Here is a 25,192-nt window from a genome sequence, read left to right on the forward strand (position 1 = left end):
CGTGTGTCAGTTAATATTTAGTGTAAGGGTATTCTGAAATGAACTACGTTTACACTGTAACCCTAAGTTATTAAGGAATCTGGGGTTTTAAAAATTAGAATAATAATAAATAATTATAATTAATGAAATTTTTTGAAACAGAAGATTAGCTTCAGTTATCTCTACTCTATTCCAAATTTCTTTAAATATTTCGATCTGATTTTTTCTGATATTGAAATTTTCGATATTATAATATTTTTAATAGACTTTTTATAGAAAAAAATAAGAATAATTTATGCAGAAGTTAGAAACCTTTGATATTACTTAACACTGTACCTAATATTAGTGTCATAAATTGCAGTAATGAGTTTGCTAAGTTGCTACAAGTAATAATAACTAATTGTTTATTATTATTTAAAGAATAATGCCCTGAACTAAAGGTTCGCGAAAGGTCGACATGGCAATTGGGGTATGAGGCGGGGAGACGCCCCGCACACCCGCACAGCGGCCGCCCTATCCCACACCGGGTTAGGGCGTGGGGGCAATGCAAGGCATCCCTTTCCAAAAATCATCCTTCTGAAAACACGTTCCACCACAAAAAAGCCACAGGCTGTACAACATGACACCAACAAATCGGAATAGCTAATGAAGTCGGCCAGTCAAACCAATTTGTATCGACTACACCCACTCCATCATACGTTGCGATGAATTACGGGTCCGGATACGTTGCAATCTGTCAGCCGGGTGTCCAATTAAAAGGCAACGTAAAACGTGCTAAATTGTTGGACATTATTAAAATTCCTGTGTCAGTTACTGAACGCTGGTAAGGAAAATGCGATTTCGAGGGTCGATTTCAAATAGTTACGGTACCAAAATAGGTAAATGAATTTTCAAGTGAATTCATTTGTTTTAAGACGTCGATTTCCTATTCAGGGATACAGCATTCAATACCAGGTCAACATTATAACTGTGCGTTTTATGCTATTATCACATACTAGACTAGCGACTTGCCCCGGTTTCGCACGGGTAGGTTATTACAATTTTCATCAGGTTCTCAAATTTTTTTGAAAATAAAATGTAGCCTAAGTTACTCAGGAATAATGTAGCCTTCTACTGGTGAAAGAATTTTCAAAATCGGTTCAAAATCAGAGATTACACCCTACAACCAAACTACCTTTTTATAATAATATTAGCATAGATCACTTGCTTTAACGGTGAAGGAAAATATTGTGAAAAATGCGTGTCTGAGAGCGCTCTATAATGCTTTGCCAATCCGCACTTAGCCAGCGTGGTGGACTACAGCCTAATCCGCTCTCTTTTTGAGAGTAGACCCGTATACAGCAAAGCCCTGGCGATGGTTTAGTGATGGAAGAAAATAATTTCTTTAGCAGGTCACGAAAAAATACAAATTATTTTCATTCTCTTCATTTGAGACAAAAATAACAGTTGTATTCGTCAAAAATAATAGACTAAAGCGACATCTGTCGGGGTGGGGGAATTAATGGTAGTTCAAACATCAATTCGGGAGCAGTCTTATCGCGAGCCACCAGCGCGAGGGTGCAATGTACCTACTTGTACTTTGCACATGGGATTTTGTTTGATGCATCTAATTCTCGCTAAGTAAGATATCGGGAGAGGAAACAGGTTTGATCTCGAATCGTATTATAGATGTCTTTATATTAGAGAAGGGCTACTTTTAGGTAGACTAATTCTATATTTTTGGGTCCTGGAGATTAGGGTAATTCGACCCGTCTAGTTACTAGTGCGGTTCTCAAGCTTATGCCAAGATTACCACGTCTTTTATTTAAACTAAGAAAGTATTTATTGCTTAGTTACAAGTGTAAATTAAAAATTTATAACACCCCCGACAAGTGAAGGTTACATTATATAACTTTCAAACGGCTGAACCGATTTTTTTAGATTATAGCTAAGAACACTCTCGATCAAGCCACCTTTCAAACAAAAAAAACTAAATTAAAATTGGTTCATTAGTTTTGCTCTGTAGTTTAGGAGCTACAATGCTACAGACAGATACACAGATACACAGATACAAACGTCAAACTTATAACACTCCTCTTTTTGGGTCGGGGGTTAATAAATTCTTCGAATCAGTGGATTAAGCTATTCAATAAATAAAGTTTGCTCGTAGAACATAATAATAATTATTATATTGTATTATTTACATACCTATTACACACCTACTAGGTCAATATTTAAGACTATCCAGTTTTTTTTGTAAAGACATAGATTACTTACCGAACAATAGGTACCTACAAATAAAACTGAGTCAAATATTAATTTTATTTATTACATCCGTGACATGGAAAATCGTTTAGATTTTCACCCAACCCATCGACGCAAACCACCAACCACAAGCCTCGATTTATAATTCGTACAATAATTCAAATATAAAATCATGGCGACGCATTAATCAGCAAAAGGAGATAATGTATCCCAATAGTCCTTCGTTAGCAAAAATGGCGTCAAAATACACGGGCACAAAATAGCCCGTGAAATATATGGATGCATTTATCGCGCTTATCATTTTTGGAGCGTACACCTTGTCCACTGGGGCTCGTTTGATTTGACAACACGAATTATCAATGTGTTTGGTTGTTTTTCTGTACTCAGGCACTAACAGCTCGTTCACACAGCCTGCGTAAGCGTAGACGTAGCGCGTACCATTGCGTTGTAATGTATGGAACTGTATGAGACATGGCATACCGCTTGTGTGGCTTGTACGTTCGCGTCTGACGTAATGCATGCAGTTATGTCAACGGAGTCACGCGCGGCACTACGCACGTGTCACTTGTACGTGCTTGGTGTGAATCGGCCTTAAAGCTTCCAGCGCATTGGGCGACCACGACCGCGACCATAGTTGCAACGTCCAAAGTTTTACGTTATGATTATTATTACTCAACAGTGGATAGATATGGAATTTTATTGTATAAGAAACGTAAGTGATCCACTAATTAAGCTTTGTAATTTTAATATGGAGATGGTTTAAGAGTGCGCAATGTATGGAATTTAGTTAATTGGATATATCTATCTATACATGACACACTGTGGAGAAGGAAACTGAATAGACTATTATAAAAAGCAGTGACGAGTAATTTAAAAGGCGTAAATTTTCAAAGTAAACAATAAACACACTCGGCCGTTACGCTAAATTTAACGAGGTGCAAACTGTTTACATTTACACCACGCCCGAGCAATACGATGCTCCACTGATGGAAATATTGCTTTGTTTAGTATACTTGCACGTGCAAGTTCATTACAAGGGTTAGTGCAAGATACTTCTTTTTCTTCTTGTTGAGTGGCGTTTCTTAGTAACAAATTAGCACAATGCACCAATCTCAAGTAACTTTAAAGAAATACCTACCTTGGTAGGTATCTCTTTCAAGATCATCGAATCTCAAGTAATCATCGAATCTCGGGTCGGATCATCGGATCGGAGATCGGCTGATAAAAATTAGCTAGTTTTCCTTAAGGCTTAGGCCAAATAAAAGCAGCAATCGACACACCTATCTATGATCCAATCCAATCAACAGGAAGTAGAGAAAAATGAAAGAACACCGCAGCAAGAATCGTATCAAAGGGAATTCACCATCCTCAAAGCTGAGGGGATGCAGAAAGGTTACTATAGCTCCAACATTCTTACATAAACAATGGTTAACTTAAATTTTCATGAAACAATTAGGTTAAAGATACTTTTGGCTTTCCACCTGTTGCAAATGGACGCACTTGCGTGCGAAATCCACTTAACCCTGAAGTAATGTCATTGTTATCCCCAAAGCGGGAATGTTACGACCTTTTATTAGGAAACTAAGCGGAAATCCGATGGAATATCAATATCGGGTAATATCTTCGAGATTAATAGACGACTTTGGCAAATGTCGAGGTCAAAGAGGGAGTTTGTTTATTTGCCGATCGTCGGGTTCCGGCACTGTGCGGCGAGGCGGAACAAATTTGGGCAAATAAAAGCACGTACAGTATTTGATGTCGTGGAGGCATTTCATTGGTTGATTGGACATATCAATTTATAGATATTTATTTTGGTTCGAAGCTAATAAAACTTGTATTAAGTAAAGCATATAAAATTAATAAGTTATAAGCTTTACGCTGTAATATCATTAATAGCTAAGTTGGGCTTATTTTGTTTGCAAGGAGCAAACAAAATAAGCCCAACTTAGCTATTTACTTACTTAGTAGGTAACTAATAACGTATTTTTTCGACTTGTTCTACGTGAATTTACTTTTTTAAAGTTCCCTTTGGAATTTCTCAATTTCTTTACATTGACCATCTCTAGAATGCATAGGAAATATTTGTACTGCAGCATTACCAATCTCTCTTAAGACTCTTTAAGAGCTGGGATAGATAGTACGCTTTTAACCAGACTAAGTGTGGAAGGGCTTAATACACCGTAAATAACCGTCTGTCACTTGCGGTAACGAAAGCTTTCATAAACAATTCAACATCAAATTTAGTTGCACGACAACAATTGTTGCATTGCGATGGGTACTGAAAATGTTTTTGCTCGTTCACAAGATTTGACTAATGGCGCATTTGTCGTGAGCATGCACTTCATGCGACCCACTATTAATTTTTATGATACTTCTGGATACATTCTTTATGGAGTGCAAATACCATAGTTGACAGTTTATTGCTAAATTTGCATTGCAACGTTGGTATAGATACTTACGCTTCAGTAATGAAATATTAACCAGACTAAGTGTGGAAGGGCTTTAATATACCGCAAATAACAACCGTCTGTCACTTGCGGTAATGAAAGATTTCATAAACAATTCAACATCAAATTTAGTTGCACGACAACAATTGTTGCATTGCGGTGGGTTCTATACGTAATAATGTTTGTGCTCGATCACAAGATTTGACTAATGGCGTACTTGTTGTGAGCATGCACTTCATGCGACCCACTATTAATTTTTATGATACTTCTGGATACATTCTTTATGGAGTGCAAATACCATAGTTGACAGTTTATTGCTGCATTGCAACGCTGGTATAGATACTTACGCTTCAGTAATGAAATATAACAAACTAAGTGTGGAAGGGCTTTAACAGGGCTCTCTCCGTCACTCGTTTCATACAATCGTAGTTCCAATTTTATTTGAATATTAAGCAACCAAAGTCCATGAAATTTTGTAGACATATTTTAGAAACTAATATCTGTGTCTGTGGTGTTTTAGATTTTTCTAAAAGTATCTAGTTTTAAAATTACAGGGGCTCAAAGATTTGTATGAAAATTTTTAAGACCGCGTTACTTTGAAACCGAATATTTTAACAGAAATCTAGAAAACCATAGACATATTAGTTTCTAGAATATGTCTGCAAAATTTCATGGACTTTGGTTGCTTAATATTCAAATGAAATTGGAACTACGGTTGTATGAAACGAGTGACGGAGAGAGCCCTCTTAATACACCGCAAATAACAACTGTCTGTCACTTGCGGTGTACGAAAGCTTTCATAAACAATTCAACATCAAATTTAGTTCCACGACAACAATTGTTGCATTGCGGCGGGTTCTAATAATGTTTTTGCTCGGTCACAAGATTTGACTAATGGCGCACTTGTCGTGAGCACACTGCGGCTCCCACGACTCTTTGTAGAATGTAATTTGCGGTTCCTTGTACCTACATGGCAGGTTTAATTTTAATTTTCATGACACCATTTGTTTCATTTCAAACGGGGTCGCGATTCTAAAGCGTGATTTTCACATTAGATGGCTTTGTGTGTTTAATTACGAATAGAAGTGGAGAGCTGCTTTGGTATGAGACGGAGTATGTTTTCACTCATATTACTTAACTTTATAAAAGTTGAGACGTAACCTGCGATTTCATTTGTTTAGATTTGTTTTTTTTTTAAATCCCGTGGGAATTCTTTAACTCTGGAGACAGGTATGTCTCCAGGATATGAACTATCTCTGTACCAAGTAGATGATGCCCACGACTTCGTCAATGTGACTTTAAGTTTTTGAATCCCGTGGGAACTCTTTGACTTTTCGGGACAAGAATTTGTCTATGCTCGTCTCTGGGATGTAAGCTATCTCTATACCTGGGCTGCAGCTGGCTGATTTTCAAATTCGTGAAAATCAGTTAAAAGAATGGGTCATGAAAAGGTAACAGAAAGACATTTCGCATTCATAATATTAGCGTGGATATGGATTTTCTGTAAGCGATGTTTTAGCACTTTTCCATAATACCACATTATAATATATAGATAGGTACAGTAGTCCAACGCCTTTAAATTCGTGATAAATGACTAAGTACCAAGAAATCACACGGTTACTGTGTTTAGATGCCTTTGTCGAACCTTTGTATGTAATTCTAAACTTGACAACGTGTGGGTGGTGATGCATTTACGATGAAACGTGCGAAAGATAACAATTTATATGGAAAGAAGGCACTTAACCAAAAGCAGTTACTCATCTTTTACACAGCATTTTTTTTTTTTGGTTTTTACACTCATATGTTAACATAATTTTTTCTTTTTCCTTTTTTTATTTAAGGGTTTTTATAGCTCATAGTTGTAACATTATTCTATAGAAGATACATAATGGTCAGAATAACTAATAATATTTCACCTTTTCCGAGCAGGTACGGAACATAACGCAAAAATTTACGCCGAAGCCAAAACAGCTACATACATATGCACATACAAAATACCTTCATCAGCATATTAAAGAGAATCTAATTACTTAACAAAATTAAGCCGCAAGCGCCGCGGTGCCTGGAAAGCGTTGAGTCATTTAAGAAATTAAAAGAAAGCATAATACACGCGTTATGAATAATCCATGGAATTTTACGCGCGAGGTCCTTTCTTACACCGTTGGCAGGTTTCATTACAATTACAAACGTGAGTGCGTCATGACACACGGTGTAAGTATATAATTAAGCACCATCATCATTACCATAATCAACCCATCGCCGGCCCACTACTGAGCATGAGTGTCCTATCAGAATGAGAAGGCTTGTAGGCGATAGTCTGCCACGTTGGTCCAGTGCGGATTGGCAGACTTCACACACTTTAAGAACATTATGAAGAACTCTTATACAGGTTTCCTCACGATCTTTTCCTTCACCGTTGAAGCAAGTGATATTAAATTGCTTAAAACGCGCATAGTTCCGAAAAATTTGAGGTGCATGCGTGGGATTGAACTCCCACCTCCCAAACAAAAGGCACACGTCATAAAACTATTAGGCTACCACCACTCATATACATAGTTAACACAGCATTAACGGTATGTAAATTGTAACTACAATATAGGTCCGTGTTAAGTACCTACCTGAGATTGCACAGTTATGGCCCGACATGCCATCACGTATTCGTCCAATTTGCATGATGGCCTGCAGAGGCTTGGTCCAATTCGGTAGTAGTCCAATATATGCTTGTTAGACAGACTGATATTCCCACACGATAAAGATCTTCGCACATTACACAGACTCCAATCCAACACCGTTCCAACTCGGTTGGCTATGGTCATAAGTGAACGAAACGTGGACCACACTAGGTCCAGCATCGTACTTTACATTAAGTGTTGAAAATCGGATTTCAAGGAACACGATATAAAGCTCACATTTCCATACTTAACTGTGAGTTAACTCGGAAAGGTGGGTTTGGGATGATCTACGTCATCCCAATCCGGTCCGCAGTGCAACACGGTCTAGCATGCAGTATCGTAACATGATATTGTAAATTGAAAAGAGCAACCGCCGAGTTTCTTGCTGGTTCTTCTCGGTAGGAACGGCATTCCGAACCAGCGGTAAATTATTTGGCGATTGAAAAGCCCCTGTAAAAATTTATTTGAATAAAAATCTATTCTATTCTATTCTATGAAGTAACATACAATGCCATGTTACGATTCTTTGAGTAATTCTGGCTCGCGCATAGTATAGGTAAGATAAATGCACCCAAACTTGAAGTGTTATGATGAATAGTTCCCACAATAATTGTTCCACGTTCATACGATCTACGTCTGGTATTTTCAGACAAAATTTCGATCCTTTCGAGAAAGTTCCAGACTGGAAAAACCTACTAATAAATACTTAATACAAAAGAAACTTTTTCTTTTGATGTGGCATAAAGTACTATAGGTAACAACAGGTGTTTTGCACAAAGAGGAACTCTACCAATTAAAAAACAAAAAACACTACAACATAATATTTTTTGTTCTGCAAATAATATTATGATCAATTTCCAGTTCCGCGGACTTCAAAAGGACTTTAATTTTAATAAAAATCATCGTAACGAGGCAAAAAACTTTACAAAAGGGTTTCCAGGGAAGAGGCGATAATTTAAAAACAAATGGGACAGGTTCAAAGTGGAACGATATGAAACTCTTCTCTTCACTCTTTTTTACCCGACTACGGCAAAGCCGAAAGGAAGGGTTATGATTTTAGAACTTATCGGGTTTGATTGTTATTAATTAACAAAATAGTTTTGTTTAAAAAAAGTTGTTTTGTAATGATACTAATAATTGAATTGTATATTTTCGCGAACGAAGTTTCTCTGTCACTCTTTTAAATGTTACCAGGTAAGAAAGTAAGAAATAATATGAAAACAATGGAATATCTGAATCATTGACCTAAGAGAGGTAAACCCTAGTGCACTCTTCGTAAGTTTAAAGCCGGTGTAACATTGAAACTACACATAATTTTTGGGGAAATCTGATAAACTACAAACACAGATATTTGTTTCTAGCACGTATCTACAAACTTTCATTGAGTTTGATTGGTTCATATTCAAATGAGAACGCACAATTTTTATGTGGCAAACGATAAGGAGTATCCTAAGGTTTCTCTAAATAGTCGATCATAGCCTCATTTGAGCAAAATATAAGTATTTTAGCTGAAAAACCGATGCCGATGGCCAAAGTTAAAGTCATTTATTCAAATTGAGTGCTATTGTACATTTTCTGATTGCCAAAATTAGCTTGATTCAAGAACTCGATCAGTATTTAAAGTTGTATCCAAAGTTCAGTTTATTTTTACCGACGCTTTCTGGTAGAGTGGTGAAAATGCATCTGAATAACTATCAAAAAACACACAGCTGTGTATAATTTTCTACGAAGGCTAGTTGCTATGAACTTATGAAATCCTATTTCTTTGGTGTATGCGTCAGCCATGCTCCTTTGATGTGCGGAATGTGCTCTACTTTGGCTTGCAAAGCCTTACTTGGTCTAGATTCTAGAACTCTAGAAAGACCAGTCACAGTTTGTTCAGTAAAGGACACCATTAACAAGTATTTTAATCCATACTTCCATACTAATATAATAAATACGAAAATATCTCTAACTGTATGTCTATCTTTTATTTTTACACAGCCCATCTCTTAAATCGATATGACGGAATTTGGTAAAAGAGATAGGCGCCACCTATATCCTGGAGATAAACATAGGCTAATTTTTGTCCCGGAAAATTAAAAAATTCCCACGGGATTATTACAAATCCTGAATCTACGTGGACGAGGTCATGATCATCATCTATTTAGTACAGATATTATGGCTTGCATCGCACATATCCATAGCTTACTTTTGTTCCGGAAAATTAAATAGCTCTTAGGGGATTTTTGAAAAACTTAAATACAGATGGAGAGAAGTCTTCTATTTAGGTATTACAAGGACAGATTGCATCCCGGAGATGGCTTTATACGCTACTTGTTATCCCAGAAAATCGAAGAGTATCCACGGGATTTTAAATAAATCTAAATTCATGTGGACGAACACGGGGGCATCATCTAGTCTAGTATAAAAAAATTACAATTAAAAAAATGCTACAAGTCAAGTCATCCATAATCCTAATAAACCATTATTTGTAAGCTATAAATTAAAAAATTTAGATTACTATCATTACTAACATTAAAGATAAAATTACACCCAAAATTTCTAAGGATACTACATCAAAATGTCCAAATTATAAAATGCCCGGCCACACAATTTATGGAGCCCACCGAACTCCGTTATCATCACGATAAATTTCAATTTGCTTTGGGCCTCATTTTCGGAGATAAATCCTTTATTTTGCGCCGTCTTGTGTACTGTAATTGAAAATTACTGGCGTTGTAACACTTCTAAGTTGTAATCCAGCTGATTTACAGTTATCTTACTTATTTGTATAAAATAATTTATTAATTGACTTAAGATGAAGGTATTACTAGCTTCGCCATCATCATCATCATCATTTCAGCCTGCGGACGTCCATTGCTGAACGTAAGCCTTTCCCAAAGCCTCAATAGCTCAACGGTAGAGGAGCGGACTGAATTCCGAAAGGTCGGCGGTTCAAACCCCACCCGTTGCAATATTGTCGTACCTACTCCTAACACAGTTTTGCGTTTAGTTGAAGGGGAAAGGGGATCATACGCTAATTAATTTACGATTTACGAGTATATTTTGAAACTAAAAATAATTTACGCGCAGAAAAATGTGGTTAGGAAACTCGTAAACGTTAAATACGTCCGGATTTCATACGAAAGGGAAATATTAGCCATGATTATCATGGCTAATGATCTTAAAAAAAAAGAAGCGTCATCCAGCTACTTCCCGCCACTCTTCTTATATCGTGGGTCCATTTTGCTGGAGAGCGCCCCACACTACGCTTAGGTACTTATTGGTGGTCTCCAATCCATAACTTCCCGGCCAACAATCGCGTCTAAGCTACGGGAAGCATGACCAGCTTAACTCGCTTACTAAATATTAAATTATTATGATAAGAAACTATGGAAAGTAAGAAAGCACGAACCGAACTCCGTTATCGTTACGATAAATTTCAATTTGCTTTGGGCCACATTTTCGGAAATATATATTTCCGAAAATGTGGCCCATGTGTGTGGTGAGGCGTAGAGGGGTGAAATTCCAATTTCTTAATTTTCCTGTAGTTTGTATGCAATTTCTAGTCTACATACCAAATTTCAGTCTTCTAGGACTTTGGGAAGTACCCTAGAATTACAGACTCGAAGTTTTGACTGTCAATAAATCTGAAACTATAAAAGCTAGACAATCGATACTCAATGCGTTTAATAAATCTGCCAAGGACATCTTATCCTGAAAATATTCTAGCAACAGAATTTACAGATTTGCTTTTCTCATAAGAGGCGTAGAGGGGGGGAAATTCCAATTTCTCAATTTTCCTGTAGTTTGTATGCAATTTCTAGTCTACATACCAAATTTCAGTCTTCTAGGACTTCGGGAAGTACCCTAGAATTACAGACTAGAAGTTTTGACTGTCAATAAATCTGAAACTATAAAAGCTAGACAATCGATACTCAATGCGTTTAATAAATCTGCCAAGGACATCTTATCCTGAAAATATCAGCATTCTAGCGACAGAATTTACAGATTTGCTTTTCTCATAAGAGGCGTAGAGGGGGGGAAATTCCAATTTCTCAATTTTCCTGTAGTTTGTATGCAATTTCTAGTCTACATACCAAATTTCAGTCTTCTAGGTCTTCGGGAAGTACCCTAGAATTACAGACTAGAAGTTTTGACTGTCAATAAATCTGAAACTATAAAAGCTAGACAATTGATACTGAATGCGTTTAATCAATCTGCCAAGGACATCTTATCCTGAAAATATCAGCATTCTAGCGACAGAGTTTACAGATTTGCTTTTCTCATAAGAGCCGTAGAGGGGGGGAAATTCCAATTTCTCAATTTTCCTGTAGTTTGTATGCAATTTCTAGTCTACATACCAAATTTCAGCCTTCTAGGACTTCGGGAAGTACCTTAGAGGTTTTGATGATCATCAGTGAGGGACGAAAACGGCGTATTTTAGGTATCAATAAATCTGTAACCATAAAAGCTAGATATTTGATACTTAGTATATTTGGTAAATTTGCTGAGGACACCTTATACTGAAAATTTCAGCTTTCTAGCGTCATCCAGACCGAAGTTATGACGGGTCGAAAATACGGCGAAACACTTCGAGAAAAAGGTACGTAGAGCCCCGGCCGCCGTTTGGCTCGTCTTGGCGGGGGCACTGCCGTGCCCCCTGATCAGTAGACAGACCAGATATTTTTTTTGCATACTACTTAGTACCCATATTATTATAAATGAGAAAGTATTCCTATTTTTTGCCGCGACGCAGCAAGAGATCAACGTGATTTTTTGCATGGATATTAGATAGGCATAGTTTGTTAGAGATCTGGAGAGTGATAAGCTACTTCGGATTCCGGGAAATCAAAGAGTTCTCTCAGAATTTTAAAATCGTAAATCCCGCGGACGAAGTTGCGAGTAACAGCTAAATTATATGGATAGAGGAAGTGTGGATTGCTGTGTTACTATAAAAAATATACAATGGAATATATCAGCTAACTTAATTTTATTCGGGTACAGTTAAAATTTCCATTATTTGCATACAAAATTTTGCAGCTTTTGTCACGTCCACCGAAACAAACTAGATAAACTCCGAAATGGTAAATTCAAACGCCCGTAAGCATTCGTTCGCGTGTATTTAACAAAGAACGAAACAATAAATACACGGTTATCGCCATTTTAATAAATGCCCCTGAAACTTTGCGGTGTAAATAAACTAGAGGGGTAATAACGGCTTATCTTTGAATAACGGTATGTAAAGATACACTTGTATATGATGTCTGGGATGGCTTTTGTAGAGGGTAATAAGTGGCTATTTATTTGAGAAGACGTGATTCTAATATTTAAAAAAGAAATACCTTTTCACAAAAATTCGATATAAATAAACTAGCGGGGTAGTAACGCCTTACCTTTGAATAACGGTATGTAAAGACACAGTTGTATATGATGTCTGGGATGGCTTTTGTAGAGGGTAATAAGTGGCTATTTATTTGAGGAGACGTGATTCTAATATTTAAAAAAGAAATACCTTTTCACAAAAATTCGATATAAATAAACAAGCGGGGTAGTAACGCCTTACCTTTGAATAACGGTATGCAAAGATACAGTTGTATATGATGTCTGGGATGGCTTTTGTAGAGGGTAATAAGTGGCTATTTATTTGAGAAGACGTGATTCTAATATTTTAAAATAAAACATACTTTTCATAAAAAAAATCACCCACCCACAACTCCCACACAAACAAACTCGAGTGGTTTTGAGATTTGTGTGGTGTTGCGTGGTGGTGGTGCGTGCTTGGTGGCTGGCTTTTCCTGCATGTTTATCAGCGGGAGGGCGGGCGGTGCATGTCGCATGCTGCATGTTGCACCATACAGATTTCTTTGGTTTGGCGGATTATAGCAAATTAAGCTTTTGGTTCTTTGAGTTTAAAGTACTTTAAAGCCGTGCATAAGTAAATAATGTAAGCGGACTCTGTTATAGCATTACCTATTAAAAGCGCGGACTAGTGCTCAGTAAAATGACCCAAATTACAGACTCAATGGAACCGCACTGTCCGTAATTACGTGAAATGGCTCATTACACTGAAACCGGAGTGCGTGTCGCCGCCTGTTAAAGCGTATTTATGAACACTTTGCTCTCCAGGGCTCTTGAAATCCACTCTTTTTAGATGTCTATTATCCATTATATTATTAAGTACACGTGTACTTGATAATGTCATAGTAAAATTTTCCTTTGCTTTATACATTTAGAAAAGAGGGCGTGTTGACTTACTTTAGTAAAAACTACTTATAAAGAAATTAATTAAAACTTCCAAAGTGTTATTTGATAAGATATTGACTCAAAGGCCGTGTTAAAAAAACCTTAAGTACTGCAAAAATAGGTTATATTTTTACAATAAAAAAAGCTGTGCGTGTCACCCGTTTGCCTACTATTAGAATTATACGTGACATAACTCGTAGTAATGAAAGCTAACATGACTCGATAACGTAAACCAGTAAGTTAACGAGCAAATATACTATGGAAAATGTATGGAAAAACAAAACATGAAATGAAGCTAGCGTAATATAAACTAGCGACAGTCTTCCAACAAAAAGTCGCTGTCATATTGTTTGGTTGTAACAATGTAAAGCACACAATGGTATTATGTCACAAAAAATGCATTATTTCTTTTCATTTTTCTTTTATTCTTTTTACCGTAAGATTTTGAAAAATTCGGCTGTATTCTTTATCTACGTCAGAAATAGAACCTCTGTGCTAAATTTTAGCTATCTGGGTCCAAGGATTTGGGCTAGGTAATGATCAGTCAGTCAGTCAGTAAGTCTGGCTTTTCTTCTTGTATAAATTACGGGCTTTTGCAGGCGACTTCGTTCGCGTGGGTATATTTTTTAGGATCCCGTGGAAATTCTTTAATATTCCGGAATGAAAAGTAGCCTATGTGTTAATCCAGGGTATAATCTATCTCCATTCTAAATTTTAGCCTAACCCGTCAAGTAGTTTTGCGTGAAAGAGTAACAAACAAACACACACATGTATATTGTATACAAACTTCGATACTTTATGATATTAGTGTGATTTAGATGAAACAAAACTCTTTGTCGTGCGTCATGAAGGCGTCATGTCGCTAGTATGGTTTTGCGCTAACTGCACATGCCTAGTAAGGAGGGCGCGTTTTCCGTAGCACCCTGGTAGTACTAAGGGGATCTCATTAACAAGTTCCTAGATTGAATCTTGTAACGAGGTGCATATTCGCGCTGCTAACAAAGGAATCGCCGCGGGGATGCTCATCTGTTCGTTAGTACGTTCGCATATAATTAGAACGTGATTGTTTCAAAGGATACAAATATTCCGTTCTATGGGGTAATGTCTTTGTTTTATTTTTCATAAGTTGTATAATAATCAAGATGTTTAATTAATTATTTTTATCTTAGAACGTCGACGTAATTCTTTTTGTTAAATTAATTGAATAATATTTTATTTCAGACCAAGAAGTCCATATACAAAGTTAGTGTGTTAGTAACAATAATTCCTTATTAATTATGTTAGTAATGTAAGTACAAAGCAAATAAATAGAGTAGCCACAGTTTTGTGTTGTGTTTTTTTTAATAATATATTTTTATCATCATCATCATGATAAAATCATCGCCGGCTTACTACTGAGTACAAGTCTCCTCTCAGAATAAGTAGGGTTTAAGTCATAACCTAGCGGACTGCACTTGCAGATTGGCAGACTTCAGACACCTTTAAGCCCCAATAGCTCAACGGCTATAGGAGCGGCCTGAAATCCGAAAGGTCGGCGGTTCAAACCCAACTCGATGCACTATTGTCGTACCTACTCCTAGCACACGCTTAACGCTTAGTTAGGAAAGGGGGATGTTAGTGATGATTAAAAATGGCTAATATTCTTTTTAAAAAAACCAAAAAAACCTTTGAGAACATTATGGAGAACTCTCAAGCATGCAGGTTTCCTCACGATATTTTCCTTCACCGTTTAATAAAATATACATTTTATTATAATTTAGACTACTTATTATGCTGTTGCCCATAGATGTTATGGTCCCTAAGTCCTAGAATAGCCACCTCGCAACTGAAAACGTAGCGTTGAAAGATTTCCCACTAAGTGGACAGACGACATCTAACAAGTCGCAGGAAAGAGCTATAGATTTCGGCGGCGGAAGACCATGGCACGAGGAAGTCCCTCTAAGAGACCTATGCCCAGTGGTGGACGTTTGTCGGTTGATGATTAAGTAATCAAGATGTTTTAGTTATAGTATAACATCGACGTAGAACGACGTTGTACGTTAATTTAATTTGATAGATCTTTCCATTTGATGTAAAATATAAAAACCAAGGATACTTTCTCACCTAACTACACCTACCTTTGAGACCCCAATAAAGTGGAAAACTCAGTGTACCTAAATCTCAAACTACAGTTTTGTAGGCACTAATTAAAATATTCATTCATTTGACAAACTACAACATCCATAATTATTGTGAGTACCTAATTAGATGCTTGATAAAACTTGCTATTTTTTTAACACAAATAACAACATCAATAATATTGTAATGAATCTCTTCATAAACGTTTAAAATGGAAGCTCATATTATTTTTTACTTTCTGTGAAGAAATAGCTACAACAATTAAAGTGAATTAAAATCTTAGGTTCTTAAGCAAGGAATTTTAAGTCTTGCTTGAGTCCTTGAGAGGTTATTTATTATTTTCTTGATTTCTCGAGTTTACTGAGCACCTTTTTTTACATTGTATTTTTCTGTAAATCATTTAGGTATTTTTTTTGTTTTTGTTTTTAATGCGTAGAATTTTTGTCCTTATGTATCTACATCCTGATGTTGCTTTGCTATAGACATCTTGGATATATAGATAGGTACCTACTTCGGATCCGTGATAATGGTAGATTTTGACTCTTGAAATAATCAATGTTTTCGAGGGTAATTTATGATGATTGTAAATAATAAAGCGACATAGTCACTTAGTGACTAAGCTTTTCAATAAAGAGTAAAAAAAAATGTTAGAAAATTGATAAGTACCTAATGCGTTGAGCATGCATTCTTAAATTATGGGCTATCAGCTGAAATTGATGATAATCAATCTATCTTTAAACTATGCCACATTATTCTTTGTCCAAATGTACTAGTATGATAATGGATTGTCAATTTTTTCTGAATTGAATAAATCAGTGAAGTTACAAAACTTGTACCCTATACTTAAATTGAGCTAAATTCTAACTAATCTCATATACTCTTCTATAGATCTGTAGATTCAACATTACATTAATTGGTTTAAAAAATAATAAATCGATTTATAATTGATTGATTGACATATCAACGTACATAATATCTACAGTGTAAGCCACTAGGTCTAAAAACTCATTATTATACATGTGAGTTTCTTCTGTGACGTAAACCGCGGGTTAAGAATGGAATTTCAGACAATAGGGTATTTTACTCAAATTTTTTAATTAAGTACTTTAATTATAAACTAGGATAAAAATAATGACGTAAACTGAAAAAACCAATTAAATCGATCAAATAAAAAAAAGTTATAAGCATTTATATATTTCAGATTAGACAGAGATAGCGATAATAGCATTATGACGTCACTCCGTCACTAATGCCATAGTAGCTTCGTGCGGTTTCATACAAATTTTCGTTTTGCGAGAAAGGGATAGAAGACCCTCCCACTCCAAAATTAAAATGCCTATAACTTTGTAAATCATTGTTGGATTTTAATATTTTTTTCAGCGTACGTCATTATTTTTATCCTAGTTTATAATAAAGTAATAATATTTATCAAATTCAAAAGTAGGCAAATACCCAATTCTGACCGAGAAAGCCGGGGAAATTTAGCTAGTCAATTATAAATTCATTATCCCCCCTAATGCCAGACAGATGCGTAGTCGTACAAACAGATAAACAGCGTCGCTCTCAAAGTGGCTACGGGGATGTCTAGGGTGTCCGACGTCTATATTGTCTGAAAGTATAAAGGAGAATGGGGTGCGTGCTGTTTAGGGTTGTCGACATGAAAAAATTTATAGCTCTAATTTTTAATTGATCACTATTATTTATCTATCGTGATAATATCACGATAGATAATAATTATTGTTACCTATTAGCCTCGCTTTGGTAACATGTTATATCGGCAAGATTTCTCGTAATAGCTTGGTAAGTACCAAGATATTTTTTTATATAACAATCATGAAACATAATAGTTTTATTATTCCTATGTGAGGTGAAATCGTTTCGATATCATTCATATTTTCACAAAAAATCATATAATAAATTTTGCTGCGTGGGTGGTGGTGGGCGTGGTGGGAAAGTTGCTTATAAAAAATGTACAGTAATGTAATGTGGTAGTTCTACTGGCTGCATTTCCACGCTGGACATCCAGGCTTATTCTTTGCGCAAAAAATTAACCAGTCCTGTCACCGATGAGGCTATTAACTGCGGTGAAATGTCTCGTAAAATTATTGATTGAATGAACTTACCTGTAAATATTATTCATCAATCGATCAGTTATATGGAAGACTTCTGTGTCGTGATTTGAATATGATTTTCCCTAAGCCGTCAACCCTACAAGCTATATGTGTATGTTCAAAGTAGGGGTAGTGATTCATCAATTGTGCAAAGTGCCACTTCATATTCAGTCCGTTTGACAGTCGCGTCCGCTTTGCCGCCTCCAAATGAAGGCTGATTGGATGATCCGCCATTTTAATTTTAACTTTTTTTAATCCTAGGAATTTCAATGCCAAAGCTAATATTTCCGCGAGCACTTATGGATATTCTATACGGGGATTTGTTATTGCCTCTATTAATTTTTTCGGTTGCGGTCATTGAAAAACTTGCTTGTATTTTATTTAGAAAGTATTTTTTTACTACCGATACAAAATGACGTTGTGATAGGTACCTATAGCACATGGTTGTAAGTAAGGAAGTGTTTTGGGGGTTCAACCTTTCTCTACCCGAAGAGAAATAATTTTTAAAATGGATACGATACACACATGTTTGAATTCCATAAATTTATTTTCACGCTTCACAAAACTATTAGGTACCTATATCCGTAAAAAAGTACGTTTAACCATCTCTCCGAAATTGTTACCCTCTCTCGACTCACGTAGCAATTTTGTTGGACAAAAATGGTAAAGTACCAAAATTGTTCGGACGTAGGTATACTCTTTTCTTTTTGGCTTAGCAAATGGAGTTAGTTGGATAATTTGACGCACTACGCCCGCAGGGAATCGAACTGGCATCTGGGGAGGTGGACCATTTGTACGGTGCATTCATTCCTCTGTATCCAACTTAAAATCGCATATCATTTGCCTGAAGATTTTGAACTCTATGCCTGTTGGTTTAAGGGGTTTACGTTTGGAGTATATTTTATCCATTTCCGAAATTAGAATAATGCAATTTTTTGAGCGAATGCATTTGAAATATTGATGAGTTTCTTAACATAATATAGATATAAATAGACGGCGGTGTTAGTTACCTACTTCCATTCCGATATTATTAGTAGTAAATAGAAAGGAATAACATAAACTATATATATTACCAATAAAGTCCCTCACATTGTGATTACTGATATTGAATAAAAATTCAGTTAAATTATTTTTCAGGGGGCTCCCAAAGGAGCCGAAACAAATTTTTTTTTACTCTAGTATGTGGGGTATCATTGTTTTAGTATAGTTGCACACGCCAGGTATCCGCTAGTCTTATCTAAAATTGGGTGTTGTCATTGTTACAGGTTTAGACGCGGAACTGTACTACGTGCGAGAGGGGGTGGTGAACACCTATGCCACTGGCTTCATAGTTCCCGTGCCGGCTCACATCGCTGACTTGGAGTTCATGTGGCAAGCGCTTGGCAGGAGACCGGTAAACCTTTCATTTTTATTATGTTACGGAAAATATCGCTAACTAAACAAAAACTTTAGTGAAACTTGACTTTAGGAGTTTTATAACAAAAAATAGAGGGAAATACAACTTCGAATGTATGGTGAAGAAATTTTAAATTCTTCACCATTTAATTTTTGAATTCCTTAAGGATTTTTTTGCATTGGGAAATTCTTCTTTATTCTTTATCTATGGCTGTTTTATTACATGTTAATAAGTACTTACCTACCTTAAATGTCAATTCATCGGAAAATAGAAACTGCGAAGCGATATAAAAATATTAGCGTTCTGATAATATTCTAGATGAATTCCGCGTCCGCATGGATTTAGATTTAAAGAAAAATCTATTTTTTACCCCCTAGAGATATTTTTTTGTTCGTTACTTATTTAAAGTTTTAATATGCACATATAGCATTGAATTAGTCTTCCATTCAGCAAACACTGTTTCAAATAACAACTTTAATTGTTCCGATGTTGCTTCCGCACTTTCCAATTTGGCTGTAAAGCGATTTAATTTTACATAACAAAAGACCAGATTAAGTCGTCGTTTTTCATTGAAATTCTGAAGCGGATTCTGTGTTCCAACTGTGTTTATTGAGCGATTTATTTGATAGATTGTTTAAGTAACGAATTTAGGTACGATTGTTGTTTTAATTACAGAGCAAAACGATTGTTAACATAAAATAATATGTGTGTTTGTACTTAAATGTTTGTTGAACAATTATTGAGGCAACAATGCAATAATACGTTGTTAAATGTATAATTCATGTGGTGTGATATGTTGTAACTTAGAAGAGTAGTTTAAATGTTCCAGTAATAAAATCAAAATTTTAAAATGCAAAAAAAAAAACATTTTTGTGAACTTTGCTCTTAAATATATTGTTTTTGCAAATGTGGGGTCAATGGAGACTTTTCACAATTCATTGATAATGGTGCCCCCAACATTCGTACCAATATTTTTAGCTCTACGCAAATTATTGTGATCTTGAATGTCTATTTATACCGGGCTATGCAGTTACTAGTACCTACCTATAAAGTCGATTTAACATAAGTAGTATAAGTACGTCATTCTATTCCTATAAAATAAAATCATAGAAATAAAAATTCTAAGCAAACAGCGAAGACAAATTAAAAGTCTAACTATAAAATTTATCACAAAACTAAGAGTTTGCAATGAAAATTCTTCTAACGTCTATATTATTTCACAGCTAAATGCTCGGGGACTTACGTGGGGGATTATTCACTCCGTTGTTTGTAATTCCAAGCACTAGCTGTACGTGATGGGTAATCTAGACCCGCCATTCTGCTGTGCCATATATAGCCATTACAGTATCTAGTATGATCATAGAGTATAATGATGTTGGATATTTGATAGACAATAATTCTTTTTTCTTATTATATCACCAGATGATGCCCGCAACTTCGTCGCGTAGATTTCAGGTCTTCAAAAATCCCGAGGGAACTCTTTGTTTTTCCAGTATAGAAGATAACTTATACCTATCCGTCCCCTAGATGCGGGCTATTCCTGTACAAAATTTGGTAAAAATTCTTCTAACGTCTATATTATTTCGCAGCTAAATGCTTGGGGACTCACGTAGGGGATTATTCACTCCGTTGTTTGTAATTCCAAGCACTAGCCGTACGTGATGGGTAATCTAGACTCGCCATACTGCTGTGCCATATAATATAGCCACTGCAATGTCGTCAAAGATTATATATCAACTTTCAAATAAAGTTTGTTTGAACATACAATCAACCGCAAAACATTTTAAATAGACCAAAACCTTAAAATATTTTACTTCCGGTTAGGTATATCAATCTAAAACAATAAACTGCCTTTTGTCGACCTCCCTATTTCTTTGGTGAGCTATCTGTGTTCTGGTCTGGTCTGGTCTGGTAGAAAGAGGGCGGCTTGCCGTGGATAGTACCTCCCTACCGGTATAGACAACGTTCTTAACCGACTTCAAAAAAAGGAGGAGGTTCTCAATTTGTCGGAATCTTTTTTTTATATTTTTTATGTATGTTCCCCGATTACTCAAAGACCCCTGGACCGAATTAGCGTTCCGGTATGATATACTACCATTTTAGATTGCATCATCGCTTACCACGAGCTATCATGAATGGAAAATACTTGTGACTTGTTTTGCATTGATAATTACTCTGCCGCTTCAAATGTTTGAAAGTAACGGTAATCCCATATTATTGTAGTCACATAACATTTTTAAACATTAGCTCTTTAGCGATAACGTCTTCTTCAAACCTTAGACATTACCTAGAACCTTAGAAACCAGGATAATGAGAAATTCCTCGAACCCGGTATCTCCCATTTATAAAACCACAAAGAGATGCCAATTTTTTTTACTAAATCATAAAATACAAAAACTAATAAATTTTTTATACAAACATACAACATCAGAGTCTTGAGAATTAAAATTTAATCGTCTTCATTAAACCCCGTTTAATTATTTTACTCCGCTAAATGAATCCAGAGCTATGTCAGCAATGCGTTATTCATACAAGTGTTGTTTGTAATTCCGCGCAGTTGCCGTACGTGATGGGTATAGACTACGAGAGCAGAGGCGCCATGCTGCCGCCGCAAGTCAATATCTCCGAGCGGGGCTACGTGCCTACGACGCTACAGACCTTTAGGTAAGATAGGTTTATTCAAGGTCAACTGTCTCCTTACAAATCGATACTCTGCAATAGAATATATCATCAGTGTGGGACGACCTCCTGCCCGCTGGACCGATGACCTGAAGAAGGTGGCGGGGAGCGGGTGGATGAGGAAGGCGGAGGACCGTGTTTGGTGGCGCGCTCTTGGAAAGGCCTATGTCCAGCAGTGGACGCATACAGGCTGATGGATGGATGGAATAGAATATATCATACAGTGCTACGAAAAGTTGAATTTTATGATGGGTATAGGCTACGAAAGCCCAGGTGCCACGCTGCCATCAAAAGTCAATATCTCCGAGTGGGGCTACGCGCCTACGACGCTACAGACCTTGAAAAGTTGGATTTCATGGTGGGTATAGACTACAAGAGCCGAGGCGCCATGGTGCCGCCGCAAGTCAATATCTCCGAGCGGGGCTACGTGCCTACGAAGCTACAGACCTCTACGCTTTAGGTAAGTTACGCTCATTCAAGGTCAAACGTCTCCTTTCAAATCGATACTCTGCAATAGGATAACTTACAGCGTCATAAAATGTTGGATTTTGTGATATGTATTAGACTACAGAGTATAGACTTAAACAATAGGAGCAGAGGCGCCATGTTGCCGCCGTAAGCCAATGTCTCTGTACGTGCCTACGACGCTACAGATCTTTAGGTATGTTACGCTTAAGTTTATCGTCTTGTGACGTCACTGATCACCTTCTGTACAACTTGACGTTAATAATAATTAATTATGTTAAAATTTTCAAAAATCTATTTTATTTTTAATAACGAATTCTAGTCCCCATAAACTACCGCTATATAAAACATCACATTATTTTATTACTACAGTCCAAGACCCTATTGCTGCTAACTAAAAGCTAAAAGCTACTAAAATTAATGTACCTTCTCTTTGTCCAGAGTTCGGCTACCGTGTACGGGTTCAAGAAGTGCAGAAATATTGGTGACCATGCAGTTGAACATTTCGGCACCTGATCGTATGCATAAGGACGTACGGTTGACTTTCAAAAGAAACAAGATTTGCTTGAAAGGTAAGGTCGGTTAACAGGTGGTTAGTAATGATACGTCTTTAACTATGCTGGTTACCTTCTCATTTATTTTACGAATTTTGTAGTGTTACGTGCGCTGCAGCCCAAGTGCGACAATTAGTACGGCAACAATTTTTTTGCATGTATTGCCAAAGCGTTACTAGATTCGCGAAAAGCGTACATCGGGATTTTTAAAAACCTAAATCCTCTTTCTCAACTTAACCAATCGCCGGCCCACTAATGACCACAGGTCTCCTCCCAGAATGAAAATGGTTGAGGCCTCAGTCCACCACACTGGCCCAGTGCGGTTTGGCAGACTTCACAGACTTTTGAAAAGATGGAGAACTCGCAGGCATGTGGGTTTCCTCACGATATTTTCTTTCACCTTTAAAGCAATTCAATATTCAATTGCCCCTGAATCTATATATACGAAGATGAAATTGCGGAAAAAATTTACTAGAGAATGTAAAATAAAAAAATTTGCAGACATACTCGTAGGTATAAAGTATTCGCTAGCCACCGCAGACGTACGGAAATTTAATACATAACCATTATCGTATATCATCATAGAAAATAATGGATTCAAATATAAAATAATATTACCATTTTCTTATCTCCGCAATTTGAAAAATGACAAAACTTATATCATAGGAGGTAATACTTCCCCTCAAATCTCCTTATAACAACCAATGGATACACTAAAAACACATAAAGCAATATAAAACTAAAGTTTTCCCGAACACTTTGTCTGTGGCAATAATAATAACAATAAATTCTCCAGCTCGCAACTGCCGTTGGCTCAATAAGAGGGCTTCTATCATCCTGTTTATTCAGAATAACTGGTGTACACTCGGTTTCGAATAAAGATTCTAATAATAATTTGTCCCATGAAGAATGAAAAATTCGATGCATTTGGTCCGTTCGGGTCTTTCGCCTTGAAAATCGCACTATTTTCAGCCCAAAGTTTTCAGCGTTCCAATTCCGGAGTTTCAAAAAATCGCTGAAAAAATTGAATGTGATTAAATAATGCGTTTGATTTGAATATTTCTTGTGCTTATATGAATGTTCAGTTTGTTACGATCTGGTGAAATTAATTAGTAAAATTAAAAACTTTTACTTTAATAAAAAAAATTAGGTAGGTAGGTAGGTACCTCTTGTCAGTGTAATTCAATTCGATTGCATTAATCTTTCAGAACATTTTACGAATAATATATTTAATACTAAGTATTCTAATATCCATACGAAGCAAGGGCGGGTCAAGTAGTTTTATACTAGTCTTATTCATAAAAATCCCTTATTATAGGTTTTAAACCTTCATTAGCTAAAATGCTCATTAGGCCTATTAAACGTTTCATAACTTTCTTTATTCATAAAGGTTCAATAAACCTCTCACAACTAAATTCTCGCTATAGGCTAGTTTCGCTTTGTTATGTTGTCGTTCTGACGAATTCATAGACAATATTGCAAAAAAACTGGGCTCTACACAGAAAAGTGACGCAGGTATGACATTTGTTTTCGGTCAATTGTCTGAGTTCTGGAGGATAGTTAGGTATTATCGTTCGTAGTTTTGTTCCGATTTATTTAATTGAAAATGGAAACAGGAAGGAATTTAGAAATTAGCGTTAAATTTTACTATACTATTTAAAAAAAACATGTATTAGGTAAAAATATGTATTAGATACACCTGGACATTCATGGAATAAAATCCTTTTTTTTAAATTGAAAATATTACAATAAAACTTAAAGCTAGCCTTATCTAATTACTATACAAATCATGCCCGTGTGGAATGGTGCCAAGAATACTGGCTGCATTTCCACGCTGGACAGCCAGGCTGATCCGTTGCGCAAAAAATGAGCCAGCCCTTTTTTTTACCCAAATCCTTCTCGGTTTATGTAGTTAGGTACTGAGCTGCATCACCGCCATATTTCTTACGTTAGAAGAAATCACATACCTATGTAAAGGAATGATTACATGAAAAGAAACTTCGAAATTAAGTAGGAACTTTTAGGTACCTACTTCCCGACGTCCCTAGCATCTTATGGCAGTTAAAACTTGCAACTCTGGTTAATTACCACAGCCTCTCGAATCCAGAATAAATAACGTACAAATAATAATTACAACGCAATGACACTAGAATCAACCAAAACAAAATAACCTCACTTCAATCTTGCATATCAAACAAATTATCAGCTGTTAAGACAAGACGGCGGCCATGTTGTTCTTTAATAAGGGTTTATAGTAGGGTTCAGCCTGTTATAAGTTATGGAGCCGTTATTGAACACT

At 36.2% G+C, this 25,192-nt stretch overlaps 1 protein-coding gene across 2 annotated transcripts in view; it reads left to right on the forward strand.

The window, feature by feature from the left end:
- The window catches only part of LOC123874156 (tyrosine-protein kinase Dnt), a 62,248-nt gene that overhangs the window by 14,807 nt on the left and 22,249 nt on the right, over positions 1–25,192 (forward strand). For both annotated transcript variants that reach the window (XM_045919379.1, XM_045919370.1), the window contains exons 3-5: positions 19,065–19,192; positions 21,753–21,859; positions 22,781–22,911. In XM_045919379.1, the coding sequence (XP_045775335.1) occupies positions 19,065–19,192; positions 21,753–21,859; positions 22,781–22,911 (366 nt within the window). The remainder of the gene's footprint in view (positions 1–19,064; positions 19,193–21,752; positions 21,860–22,780; positions 22,912–25,192) is intronic.

This window comes from Maniola jurtina, chromosome 2 (genome assembly GCF_905333055.1).
Source record: "Maniola jurtina chromosome 2, ilManJurt1.1, whole genome shotgun sequence".
Classification (NCBI taxonomy): Eukaryota; Metazoa; Arthropoda; class Insecta; order Lepidoptera; family Nymphalidae; genus Maniola; species Maniola jurtina.